The sequence below is a fragment of the Podarcis vaucheri genome (genome assembly GCF_965113315.1).
Source record: "Podarcis vaucheri genome assembly, chromosome: 5".
NCBI lineage: Eukaryota > Metazoa > Chordata > Lepidosauria > Squamata > Lacertidae > Podarcis > Podarcis vaucheri.
In genome coordinates this window covers 7,166,013-7,178,811 of record NC_138763.1, presented here as the reverse complement: position 1 = coordinate 7,178,811, position 12,799 = coordinate 7,166,013, and the positions used below count along the sequence as shown (strand labels likewise).

General features: G+C 42.8%; 2 protein-coding genes across 2 annotated transcripts in view; both read left to right on the top strand.

The window, feature by feature from the left end:
• Positions 1-9,691, top strand: part of LOC309533176 (cytochrome P450 2J5-like) — a 317,301-nt gene extending 307,610 nt beyond the window's left edge. The window contains exons 7-8 of the mRNA XM_082224389.1: positions 8,799-8,986; positions 9,467-9,691. Coding sequence (XP_082080515.1) covers positions 8,799-8,986; positions 9,467-9,676 — 398 coding nt within the window. The 3' untranslated portion in view covers positions 9,677-9,691. The remainder of the gene's footprint in view (positions 1-8,798; positions 8,987-9,466) is intronic.
• Positions 1-12,569, top strand: part of LOC309533158 (cytochrome P450 2J2-like) — a 283,269-nt gene extending 270,700 nt beyond the window's left edge. The window contains exon 9 of the mRNA XM_082224356.1: positions 11,802-12,569. Within this exon, the coding sequence (XP_082080482.1) occupies positions 11,802-11,989 (188 nt within the window). The 3' untranslated portion in view covers positions 11,990-12,569. The remainder of the gene's footprint in view (positions 1-11,801) is intronic.
• The last annotated feature ends 230 nt before the right edge of the window (positions 12,570-12,799 follow it).

The window sequence follows — 12,799 nt, the reverse complement described above, 5'->3', positions numbered from 1 at the left end:
TATTTCGATCTTTGCCATCTGCATTCCCAAACATATGCGAGACCCTGAGGAGGAGACAAGAAGAAGGCAGTAAGTGAGCAATAATTTACTTTCCCATGTTCATTGCTTTGTAGCTATAAGCATTCTGCATAACACTTTGGCAAAATAGACATAGTTAGGATAGGGAAAACATCAAGGCTGCTGTCAGTTTTCTAGCCTGGTCAGTGCTAACCTTTCTTTCTTCTTGCTATACTTATGTTTTGTTCTGTAATTTGAAGTTCCCTATCTCATATCAAGGAAGATACATTCAGGAAGAGGATGGATTGAAGATGAAGGGTCCTGTGGGAGGGGCAGGGCAGAAGGCATCTCCCAGGGCTAGAAGCCAGTGTAAGAGGGTCTAGCTCCCAGTGAGAACTGGGAGGGCTCACTTTTCTGTGTGCAGAATAAGGGTGAAGATTTAATTTTGATAGAGGACTCTGTAATTTCCTTTATTTCTTTTCTATTTTTTCTTTCCTAATCTTTTTTCTATTTTCCCTTTTAGATTAGTATGATGTTTTTTGTGTCTTATGTATAAAGCTTTTTAATAAAACTTGATTTTAAAAAATGAAAGGAAAACTTTGGTCAACTGCCCAAATCAGCAATGCAGAAAGCGGTTAAGACCATGGAGCAAACTCTCCTGCCAGGTTTACTTCACCTTGGTAGGAACTAGCATTGCTGCCTGAAGAGAAGTTGGGTGGCTTGCAGTGGTGATGTGTGACAGGGAACAGCACTATCCTGGTGCTTGCTGTGCTGCCTCTCTCAGGGACAGGGCAGGGGTGGCAAATGTAGGGAGGTGCAGATGGAGATCACATAAGTGTATGTGCATGTGTGAATCCAAAGCCACCAACCCAGAGATGCCCTTAACTTGCCAGTGCCCTGCCCCATTCTGCTGACCAGCAGTGCCACTCCAGCTAGAAAGACGCTGCTACTGCTCTGGCCCACTCCCTCCTGTGCTGCTGCTGATGTCATTTCCTGGAAGCAGACCAGTAAGCACATCTATAGATCACAACATAGCTTGGTCTTCTGTGTTTACCTGCACCAAATGGGAGATATTCTTCTCTGTTCACGAATTGTCCATCCTTGTCCAAAAAATGATTTGGATTGAATTCTGCAGGTGTCTCCCATCGTGTTGCATCAAGAAGAACAGAGCACAGATTGGGAACAATAATAGTCCCCTGCAAATAAGAAACAAGAGACTTGGAATGCATTCACATCGATACTTTTTTTTTATTGTCCCACACTATCCCAAGACTAATCATTGCAGAGACTGATCTGAATTATTATTATTCTTATTTTGGTGGGTGGCTTTGTATTCATCACTGTAAAAACTTTCTGTACAGGCAGGAAAAACTTTCTGTACAGCCACCTCTTTTAAAATGAAAGCTCACAACCCAGGTGAGACCTCTGGATACTTCAGGATCCTCCCCTGCCACAATTGCCCCATGGAATGGCACTTGCTGATGGTGAAACATGTCTGCAGATGGAGCTCCTGCTCTTGCCCTTCAGATTTTTGACTAGTCAGGAAGTTCCGATATGGCTGGCTGCAACCTTTTGCTGCTCTTTGTTCTTGGGCTACAGGAGTGCAGCTGTATCACACTTTTATACCTTGGGAATGAGAAAATCACGCAGCTTCAAATCCTTTGTACATTGCCTAGGGAACCCCCAAAAACTGACGTATTTAAAGCGCAGTATTTCATGAATCACAGCATTGGTGTAGGGCAGTTTCTTCTTGTCTTGATAGCAAATTGAGTGAGCAGAACCTATGACATCTTCTATTTCCTTGTGCATTTTATCTGAAGAGAATGATGGAAACAGCATTTTATTTCAGATGGACATTTAATTCCCTTGAACATATTCCATAAATCTCTGTGAATGAGTCCCAGTTTCTTGCATTTTTAGGTCACCTGGTCCTCCAAAGAGCTCATCTGTTTACATGGTTCTTCCCCACTCTAGATCCTAGGTGTGAAAAGGCTGAAAGTGAAGCTCATCGCAGTTGTTTTTGGTTACCAGAGCTGGCTGGATTTGCTGAAGGCCTGGGATCAAAGGCTGTCATATATTCATTCTCCACCCCCAGCCCTCAATATTTCCTACTTAGTTTCACTAATACTCATTTCCTCATCTGATCTTTGGCTAGCATCACTCATATAAAAGGTAAAGGTAAAGGACCCCTAGACGGTTAAGTCCAATCAAAGGAGACTATGGGGTGCTTCGCTCATCTCGCTTTCAGGCCTAGGGAGCTGGTGTTTATCCACAGACAGCATTCCGGGTCATGTGGCCAGCATGACTAAACCACTTCTGGCACAACTGGACACCATGATGAGTGCCAGAGCACACAGAAATACTGATTACCTTCCCACCGCAGCACTACCTGTTTACTTACACTGGCATGCTTTCGAACTGCGTTGGCAGAAGCTGGGACAGAGCAACAGGAGCTCTCCTGTCTTATGGATTCAAACTGCCAACCTTCTAATCAGCAATCCCTAGAGGCTCAGTGCTTTAGACCACAGTGCCATCCGCATCCCTCATGTAATGGAGCATGGAGAGGCAGGAATGAGGCTCAGTCACTTATCTCACAGCAGGGGCATTCTTGTACATTTGCTGCATAAAGAAACTGCTAGCAGATTTGCAAAACAAAACAAGTTGTGGTATGGTATCAAACTGGAGGGGGGAATGCGTTGATTCCTGCATTGCAGGGGGTTGTATTAGAAGACCCTTAGGGTCCCTTCCAACCCTACTATTGTAGGCTTCCTTATGAAACCTTTAAAGAACTATGCTCCACCCTAGTGGTCAAGAGAAGCCCTGGCTCTCCTCTCTCACCTTGGATATCTGGATGACTTGCCAGGAGGAGAATTGCCCATTTCAGAGAACACGTAGTTGTGTCCGACCCTCCTACAAAGAGGTCAAAAATGCACTGGCCCAAGTTTTCTTCATCATAGGTGGACTCTGGGTCATTCCTGCTCTGGTGTTGAAAATGGGGAATGTGACATGTCATTTACATGCATTACATTCTGTCCTTCAGCACTTTATCTTCCTTCCCCCACTTATTACCATACCACCCACACATGCTTCATGAGAGGTGGGGTATCCTCTTATAGTGCCTAAGGTGAAATGGGAAGCTGCTGCCACCCCCACCCCCGCTGTTGCTGCCCTCACTCACTGGATCATCACCTTTTTGTGGTGAGTGGGCTTGCACATTCCTATGACCCTTGTGAGTGAAGCCATTGGGAATCTCATACTCCCAGCAGGGTCACCCAAGGCAGTAAGGTCAAAGGGGAGGAGCTAGACAAAGAATGATCCAAGAAGTCATCAACGGCAGAACAGGCGGGTGATAACAAGCGGTATGTTGCAATGGAATTTACCGGTCGCCATGACAACTCATGCCATCAGAACAGAGCCTTACTGCGAAGACTGTTCATTGGTCAGTGTGCACTGATCTACAGACATAAAACAAATTCATGTACAGGCGTCTTCCAAAAAACCAATCCCAAACCCAAACACCAAAAGTTCCATGGTGATCAGCATATGGTAACAGGGGCAGGATTGTGAAATGTGGAAGCCCTTAGTCATGAAACAGCACATGGGCGGTGGGTACAGATTCAGTCATTCTGACTCAAGGAACAAGGCAGTTGAGCAGCTCGGCAGCTGTATCCATGACTGAGCAGCCCTTTTTAGGATCTACTCTGCTCACTCCAAAAAGGGAGGGGCTAGAAAAGGTGCCCTAACCATAGTCTGCCTCTCTTTTTCCCTGATTGGATTACCATGCCCAGTGGGGTCACCATCCAGCGGTGGTAAAAAACAATTGAACTTTGGAACACAGAATATATGGACAGATATAACACAGATAATGAGCATCCTGAACACTGAACTGCCATCATTGCAAGAGAGATGTGACGTTTTAACATCAATATTGCAGTGCTTCAAGAGACTCAAAGAGCAGGCAAGGGACAACTGAAGGAAGAAAAAGGAGGCTACACATTCTTCTGGAAATGTCTATCTGAACAAGAAGGTCAAATACATGAGGTAGGCTTCGCTATCAAAAACAATCTTGTAAATCTCCTGTCAGAAGTCCCTACCAGACTTCTGGTAAACTCACCGAAAACCAAGAGGCTACTATTACCAATACACTCGTTTGACAGAAAAATAAATCTAAAACTTCATGGAGGCATCCTCAGTTTAGTTTAAGAATATTTTGTTTTGGATTTTCTGTTTTCTCAGTCCACATTTGAATGTCAGATAAACAAACATCAATCCAAAAAATGCTCCAAAGCAAGACCCCTTAACACACTTCAGTTTCCACTCCTTTACATTCACATTTCCTAGACATTTCTATATTTGCTTATGGATGGATGTGAACCCACTTGAGCAACTAAATTGACTATGAGAAATATTTGGAGGGAACTCAATGTGATTTTCAACTGAGATTCAGAAAAAAAGACACAGGGGTACCTTGGTTTTCGAACAGCTTAGTTCCCGAACAACTTGGAACTTGAATGCTGCAAACCTGGAAGTCAATGTTTCAGTTTACGAACTTTGCTTTGGAAGCTGAATGTGCCCCTGAGCTTCCATTTTCACTGTTCCACTGCTCTATTTGTGCCCCCCCCATTGTAATCAAAGCCTTCCATTTCCAATTGAAGTGTCATGAGGTGATATTTGGAGCTTATATTTGGTGCTTTTGTTTTTGCTATTTTTTGCGTTTTTGTTTGTGTGTAGCTTGTTCTTCATTTTATGATTGATTGATTGATTGTGTGACTATGGAAATGGATAAAAACCCACCATCCAAACAATGACTATCATCAGCGCAGGTAAGAAATAATTTTAAATTTAATTGTTATCATCCACAATACTGTTTTATTTATTTTATTGTACAGTACAGTGATTACTGCTTTCATTTTATGGATCAATGGCCTCATTAGATAGAAAAAATCACGTTAAATTACTGTTTTAGGGGTTGTTTATAAAAGTCTGGAATGGATTCGTTTTCCATTACTTTCTATGGGAAAGTATGCCTCAGTTTTGGAACACTTTGATTTTGGAACAGACTTCTGGAACGGATTAATATATTTTCATCTTTCCCTCTTTGAACAATGCTTATTATGGTGAAAAAAGAATGGTTAAATATGTTTAGTGGGAAGTGCCATATTTCACCACATAATTGTCACATTTTTATGCCAATTATTCTTTTCAAAAAAGGGAGTTGTGACAATTATGTGGTGAAAAGCTAAGGCATGACCCTTATGCAAGGAAACAGTTTTTATTAACAAACATACTTATGGTAACATTGCTTATTACTTGTTACTAACTGTTTTTGGTGTGATTAGGATGCACAGAATACTTGTGAACAGGAAAAGGTAGTCCAAATCAGGGCAAGGCAATTTCATGCACACTGAGAATGCCCTGTGACTATTGTGTGTTGAATGCTTTGGGACTGATTTTAAGGCTTGAGAAAAGTAGCTCGACTATTATGTGGTGGTGACCATTAGGCAGTGAAATACGGTAGCACACATTTGAAATATCTGATGCCATTGTTTCCATTGGATTCCTCTCTTCATGCCAGTGTTGGCTTATTACGCCAACCCACAGATCCTGAAATCTAGCACTAGCAGCTACCGCTGTAAATACAGGAAATTGTGTGTGGGTTTCTTTTCATAACCAGGTATGAAGCACAGGGCCAGTCCACCCATGAGGCAGGCTGTGACAGCTGCCTTGGGCAGTAGAATGCCAACAGGAGGCATCTCTGGGGGTGTGCTGCCTAGCCAGCTGCTAGTGGAGAAGCAAAGGGGACAGCTTCTGGCAAGATTTCAACAAAATCTTCCAAGATCTCACCGAGCCCCCTGTTGTTGCCACTTTGTGGACACTGCTGTGCAACCCAGGTAAGGCAGGCAGCAGCAACAGGATTTCTTCTTCATCTTTTGTGATCACTCGTAGCCAAGATTGTCTTCCATAAACTCATTTAACAATGAGTCCGCAAGTCACTGTGGAGGCTACTTCTGGATTCACATGTCCTTCCACAGTGGAGACATTGGTTTCCAGAAGGGAGATGATCCTGGTGTGGATTTGCCAAGCATGCCTTCCTCTTAGCAGGTTTCTCCCTTGTGTCCTGAGTTTGAGTATCTTCAAAGCCCACAACACCTTTGGTAAAGGCTGTTCTCCAACTGGAGTGCTCACAGGCAAGTGTTTCCCAATTGTTGGTGTTAATGCTACATTTTTAAAAAATTGCCTTAAGACAGTCTTTAAACCTCTTTTGTTGACCACCAGCATTACACTTTCCATTTTTAGTTTGGAATAGAGTAGTTGCTTTGGAAAACGATCATCAGGCATCCGCACAACATGACCAGTCCAATGAAGTTGATGTTGAAGAATCATTGGTTCAACACTGGTGATCTTTGCTTTCAGCCTGCTCAGATTAAACAGCTTTCCATCTGTTTAATATATGATATCTACTCTGGTGGGGAGTTTCCCTTCAACAAAGTGTAGGATCATGGCAATGAAAATAATGAATAGTGTTGGGGCAATAACACAACCCTGTTTAACACCTGATCCCACTGTGAATGGTTCACTCTGAGAGCCATTGTTATCCTTGATTGTGGCTGTCATATTATCATGGAGGAGCCAAATGTTGTTCACAAATTTATCTGGGCAGCCAATCTTCAGAAGGACAGTCCACAGGGCATTATGATTTAGTGTCAAAAGCCTTAGTTAGGTCAATAAATGCCATATACAAGGGTTGGTTTTGCTCTCAGCATTTTTCTTGAAGCTGTCTAGTGGTGAAAATCATGTCCACTGTCCCCCTAGAAGGCCAAAAACCATTTTGGTATTCAGGAAGGGTCACCTTGGATATTGTTAAGAGACGGTTTGCTAAGATCCTTGCAAGAATTTTGCCAGCCGCAGCTAATAGAGAAATGCCTCAATTCTGTCACCTTTTAAAAAGAGATTGATAATTTTGGCATCCCTAAAGTCTGCTGGGATTTCTTCTCTTTCCCAGATTGTTTCAATGAGCTTGTGAAGTTGTTGTGTAAGTTCAATTCCACCCACTTTGAAGACTTCAGCAGGTATTCTGTCAGGTCCACTGGCTTTGTTGTTTTTCATTTGGTTAATGGCTGTACACAACTCTCCCAGATTAGGAGATACTGCAAGCTCATCTCTAACTTGCTTTTGCAGAATTTGTGAGAGGACCTCAGCAGCTATGGGGGAGTTGCGGTTAAGGAGATGTTGGCAATTTTCTTTTCAGTGCAGTGCAGTAGTTTCTTTATCTTTTAGAAGTGTGGTACTGTCTGCTGAGCATAGGGGGCATATGCCATGATTTATTGGCCCATACATGGTCTTTGTGGCTTTAAAGAAATTCTGTGCATCATGAGTGTCAGCTAAGCGCTGGATCTCTTGAGCTTTTTTTAATCCACCAGGTGTTTTTTAGTTCTCTGGTTCTTCTTTGAACCTCAGCGTTGGCATAGGTGGGTTTTTTTTTCTTAGTGGCACAGTTTCTGTCTCTTTGTCAGATCTGAAAGGCCTTCCTTTTCTTGTCAATCATGTGTTCAATCTCACTGTCTTTCTCATCAAACCAGTCCTCGTGTTTCTTGGTTTGCTATCCGATACTTTGTTCACAGGCTGCAATAATGAATGTTTTTAGCTTGGTCCAGTGTTCCTCGATGTTATCAGGGAATTCTGAAAGCAGATGGTCCTTAAGAGTTGTTTGGAAGCAGATTCAGAAATTTGGGGAAGTGGCAGGATTTAAATTAAACAGGAATAAAACAAAACTGCCAGTTAAAAACTTGAAGGAAGAAGAAAAAAAGGAGTTGGAGCAAAACACTGAGATAGATGTCCATAAAAAGGTTAAATATTTAGGGATATGGCTAACATCAAGAAATATAAACTTATACAAAGACAATTATGGAAAAAAAATGGCTTGAGATAAAAAGAAATTTAGAAATATGGAGCAGAATGAATCTCTCACTGTTAGGAAAAATAGTGGCGGTTAAAATGAATGTGCTGCCAAAAATGCTATTCCCCTTCCAATCAGTCCCAGTAATTGTGAAAGATGAATGTTTTAAAAAATGGCAGAAAGAAATTTCTAAGTTTATAAGGAAGCCTACAATAGTAGGGTTGGAAGGGACCCTAAGGGTCTTCTAATACAACCCTCTGCAATGCAGGAATCAACACATTCCCCCCTCCAGTTTGATACCATACCACAACCTGTACCTGTTTTGTTTTGCAAATCTGCTAGCAGTTTCTTTATGCAGCAAATGTACAAGAATGCCCCTGCTGTGAGATAAGTGACTGAGCCTCATTCCTGCCTCTCCATGCTCCATTACATGAGGGATGCGGGTGGCACTGTGATCTAAAGCACTGAGCCTCTAGGGATTGCTGATTAGAAGGTTGGCAGTTCGAATCCATAAGACAGGTGAGCTCCTGTTGCTCTGTCCCAGCTTCTGCCAACGTAGCAGTTCGAAAGCATGCCAGTGTAAGTAAACAGGAAATATTGAGGGCTGGGGGTGGAGGATGAATATATGACAGCCTGTGATCCCAGCCCTTCAGCAAATCCAGACAGTTCTGGCAACCAGAAACTACTGAGATGAGCTTCTCTTTCAACCTTTTCTTACCTGGGATCTAGAGTTGGGAAGAACCATATAGACTGACTTAAACTCTTTGGAGGATGAGGTGGGCTTTGAATGCAAGAACCTGGGACTCATTCACAGAGATTTATGGAATATGTTCAAGGGAAATAAATGTCCAGCTGAAATAAAATGCAGTATTCACAATAAACCTGTTTCCATCATTCTCTTCAGATAAAATGCACAAGGAAATAGAAGATGTCATAGGTTCTGCTCACTCAATCTGCTATCAAGATAAGAAGAAACTGCCCTACACCAATGCTGTGATTCATGAGATGCAGCGCTTTAAATTTGCCAGTTTTTTGGGGTTCCCTAGGCAATGTACAAAGGATTTCAAGCTCCGTGGTTTTCTCATTCCCAAGGTATAACAGTGTGATACAGCTGCACTCCTGCAGCCCAAGAGCAAAGAACAGCAGAAGGTTTCATATTGAGAGATGCAGCCATCCGTACAGGAACTTCCTGTCTATTCAAAAATCTGAAGGGCAAGAGCAGGAGCTCCATCTGCAGACATGTTTTACCATCGGCAAGTGCCATTCCATGGGGCAATTGTGGCAGGGGAGGAGCATGTAGTGGCCAGAAGTCTCCGCCTGGTTGTGAGCTTTCATTTTAAAAGAGGTGGGGGAAAGTCCTCTTGTGTTCCTGCCTGTACAGAAAGTTTTTAAAGTGATGAATACAAAGCCACCCACCAAAATAATAATAATAATAATAATAATAATAATAATAATAATAATAATTCAGATCAGTCTCTGCAATGATTAGTCTTGGGACAGTGTGGGACAATCCAGAAATGTGTTGGCAATCCAGAAATGCATTCCAAATCACTTGTTTCAAATCACTTGCAGGGGACTATTATTGTTCCCGATCTACGCTCTGTTCTTCTTGATCCAACACGATGGGAGACACCTGCAGAGTTCAACCCAAATCATTTTTTGGACAAGGATGGACAATTTGTGAACAGAGAAGAATATCTGCCATTTGGTACAGGCAAACGCAGAAGACCAAGCTATGTTGTGATCTGTAGATGTGCTTACTGGTCTGCTTCCAGGAAATGACATGAGCTGCAGCACATGAGGGAGTGGGCCAGAGCAGAAGGAGCATCTTTCTGGCTGGAGTGGCAGTGCTGGTCAGCAGAATGGGGCAAAGCCATGGCAAGTTAAGGGGATCTCTAGGTTGGTGGCTTGGGACCAGAGCCATAGCTAGGTAATATTTCGCCCCTGACAGAACTGTCCAGATTGCGCTCCCTTGTTGTTGTTGTTTAGTCGTTTAGTCGTGTCCAACTCTTTGTGACCCCATGGACCAGAGCACGCCTGGCACTTCTGTCTTCCACTGCCTCCCGCAGTTTGGTCAAACTCATGCTGGTAGCTTCGAGAACACTGTCCAACCATCTCATCCTCTGTCGTCCCCTTCTCCTTGTGCCCTCCATCTTCCCCAACATCAGGGTCTGTTCCAGGGAGTCTTCTCTTCTCATGAGGTGGCCAAAGTATTGGAGCCTCAGCTTCACAATCTGTCCTTCCAATGAGCACTCAGGGCTGATTTCCTTAAGAATGGATAGTTTTGATCTTCTTGCAGTCCATGGGAATCTCAAGAGTCTCCTCCAGCACCATAATTCAAAAGCATCAATTCTTCAGCGATCAGCCTTCTTTATGGTCCAGCTCTCACTTCCATACATCACTACTGGGAAAACCATAGCTTTTACTATACAGACCTTTGTGGCAAGGTGATGTCTCTACTTTTTAAGATGCTGTCTAGGTTTGTCATTGCTTTTCTCCCAAGAAGCAGGCGTTTTTTAATTTCGTGGCTGCTGTCACCATCTGCAGTGATCAGTGCGCTCCCTAGCCACGGACAAATTAGCTCTTCTTTCCGCCTCTCCTCCACCCCACCCTGTGCCATTCAATTCCTCACACACTTCACCTTGAAAGCAAATGGCATTTAGATGGCAGCTGACAGTTTTTTTTAAATGTAATTAAGTGGTAAAACAGTATACAGATAGGCCTAAATGAAATGTAGAAAAATATCATACTGATTTATTTCACAATGATAACTTTATATTATAATACTATATGATGTAAAACGGCATTGCTTTCACAGTATCTGTGTTATTTGGTTGATATAAATAAGAAAACTATTAACATTATTCACAAGTCACGTTATAAGTTCTTATTCAACTCTGGCTTCAAATAGAAATCTCCTCAATGAAGTCTCATGTGATTAGAACTTTATTTTTCTAGCTTTAATCGAAGAAGACTCAGCAATAATTTCATCAAAGTCGGGTTTTGATGCTAGTTCATACTATAAGAGGTGTGACAAAAATGTTAGGCTAAAAAGCAACTCTAACAGAGAGCTTGCAAAATGCCTAAGTTAAAAATGAACTGCACAACACTATTGTAGACATACTTCCAACTCTTCAAAAGAAAAGAACTGTTGTTAACACAGATAAAACATTCCCAATGGTCCGTTCCAGCTGAGGTGGGAAAGCGAATGTGCTGTTTGAGGGACACGTGCTGTGCTCCTTTCCCCTCCGTACCGGCTGTGGTGCAGGGCTGCGAGAAAGAGAAATCTGGCAGGATAGTTTGCTCATGGTCTTAATCCCTTTCTGCATTGCTGATTTGGGCAGTTGACCAAAGTTTTCCTTTAATTTTTTAAAATCAAGTTTTATTGAAAGTTTTATACGTGAGACACAATAAAAACCATGCTAATCTAAAAGGGAAAATAGAAAGAAAAATAGGAAAGGAGGAAAAGATTGAAAAGAAATAAAGGAAATAACAGGATCCTCTATCAAAATTAAATCTTCCCCCTTATTCTGCACACAGAAAAGTGAGCCCTCCCACTTCTCACTGGGAGCTAGACCCTCTTACACTGGCTTCTAGCCCTGGGAGATGCTCTCTGCCCTGCTCCTCCCACAGGACCCTTCATCTTCAATCCATCCTCTTCCTGAATGTATCTTCCTTGATATGAGATAGGGAACTTCAAATTACAGAACAAAACATAAGTATAACAAGAAGAAAGGAAGGTTAGCACTGACCAGGCTAGAAAATTGACAGCAGCCTTGATGTTTTCCCTATCCTAACTATGTCTATTTTGCCAAAGTGTTATGCAGAATGTTTATAGCCACAAAGCAATGAACATGGGAAAGTAAATTATTGCTCACTTGCTGCCTTCTTCTTGTCTCCTCTTCAGGGGCTCGCATTTGTTTGGGAATGCAGATGGCAAAGATCGAAATATTCATCTTCCTGACCAGCCTGCTGAGGGCATTCAGTTTTCAGCTGCCAGAAGGAGTCAAAGAGCTCAATCAAAAGGCTATAATAGAGACTGCAGCACATCCCCATCCTTATAAACTCTGTGCAGTTCCCCACTGCAACACATAAGAAGATAGGAAAATATTTGGGGCTGCACCCCTGCTTCCTGCACTCGGTGACCCCTTGGCCACTCCTGACACATGAACCCCCTAGCATTTCCCCTTCCCTTCCCATCTCATCCCATGCAACTACTGAGGTCTCTTTTCACCTTCGCAGCTCCATTTCTGAAGCCACTTCTCTCTTATCTTCTGCAGCTCTGATTTGCATCTGTTTTCCCCTTCACCCCATCTCCTCCTTTTCTTTAGGCCCTTTCATGCCCCTGCTTTCATCTTCATCCCTCTCCCAATGCCTCCTTACTCCCTCCTTTTTGACAACTTTCCTTTGCATCCCCATTCTTACTCTTGCTCCCTTTTCTCCTCCCCCTCCCCTTCCTTTTCTCAAATCTCCCTTACACACACATTCCCACACCTCCTCCTCTCTCCCTCTTCTGCAGCCCCCTTCTAACACCCCCCATGCTATGTTATTGTATTTTGAAGATGAGTAGACTCCTAAGAGCAAGGCTATCAGCTTCTCCAGTTGAAGAATGTTACGTTTCTTTGATGGATACTGTACATGTGTGCTTGTTAATAAAATATCTCTTCTAAATCACTACACTGAACCCGGAACCCGGAACGCGGACCACGCAAGGGATCAGGAGTGAAATAGGTTGTGTGGAGGCACTATGCAATATTTGAAGGCTTTATCCCAGTTAAGACGTTCCCCTGACTTCCACTAGGCTTTCCTTCAATGGCAGAAGTTTGAGTAAATGGAGATGGTGGAAAACTGAGATAACTGTGGCTTTAGGAATAATGGAGGGATGGAGGAACACTGAGCAATTGG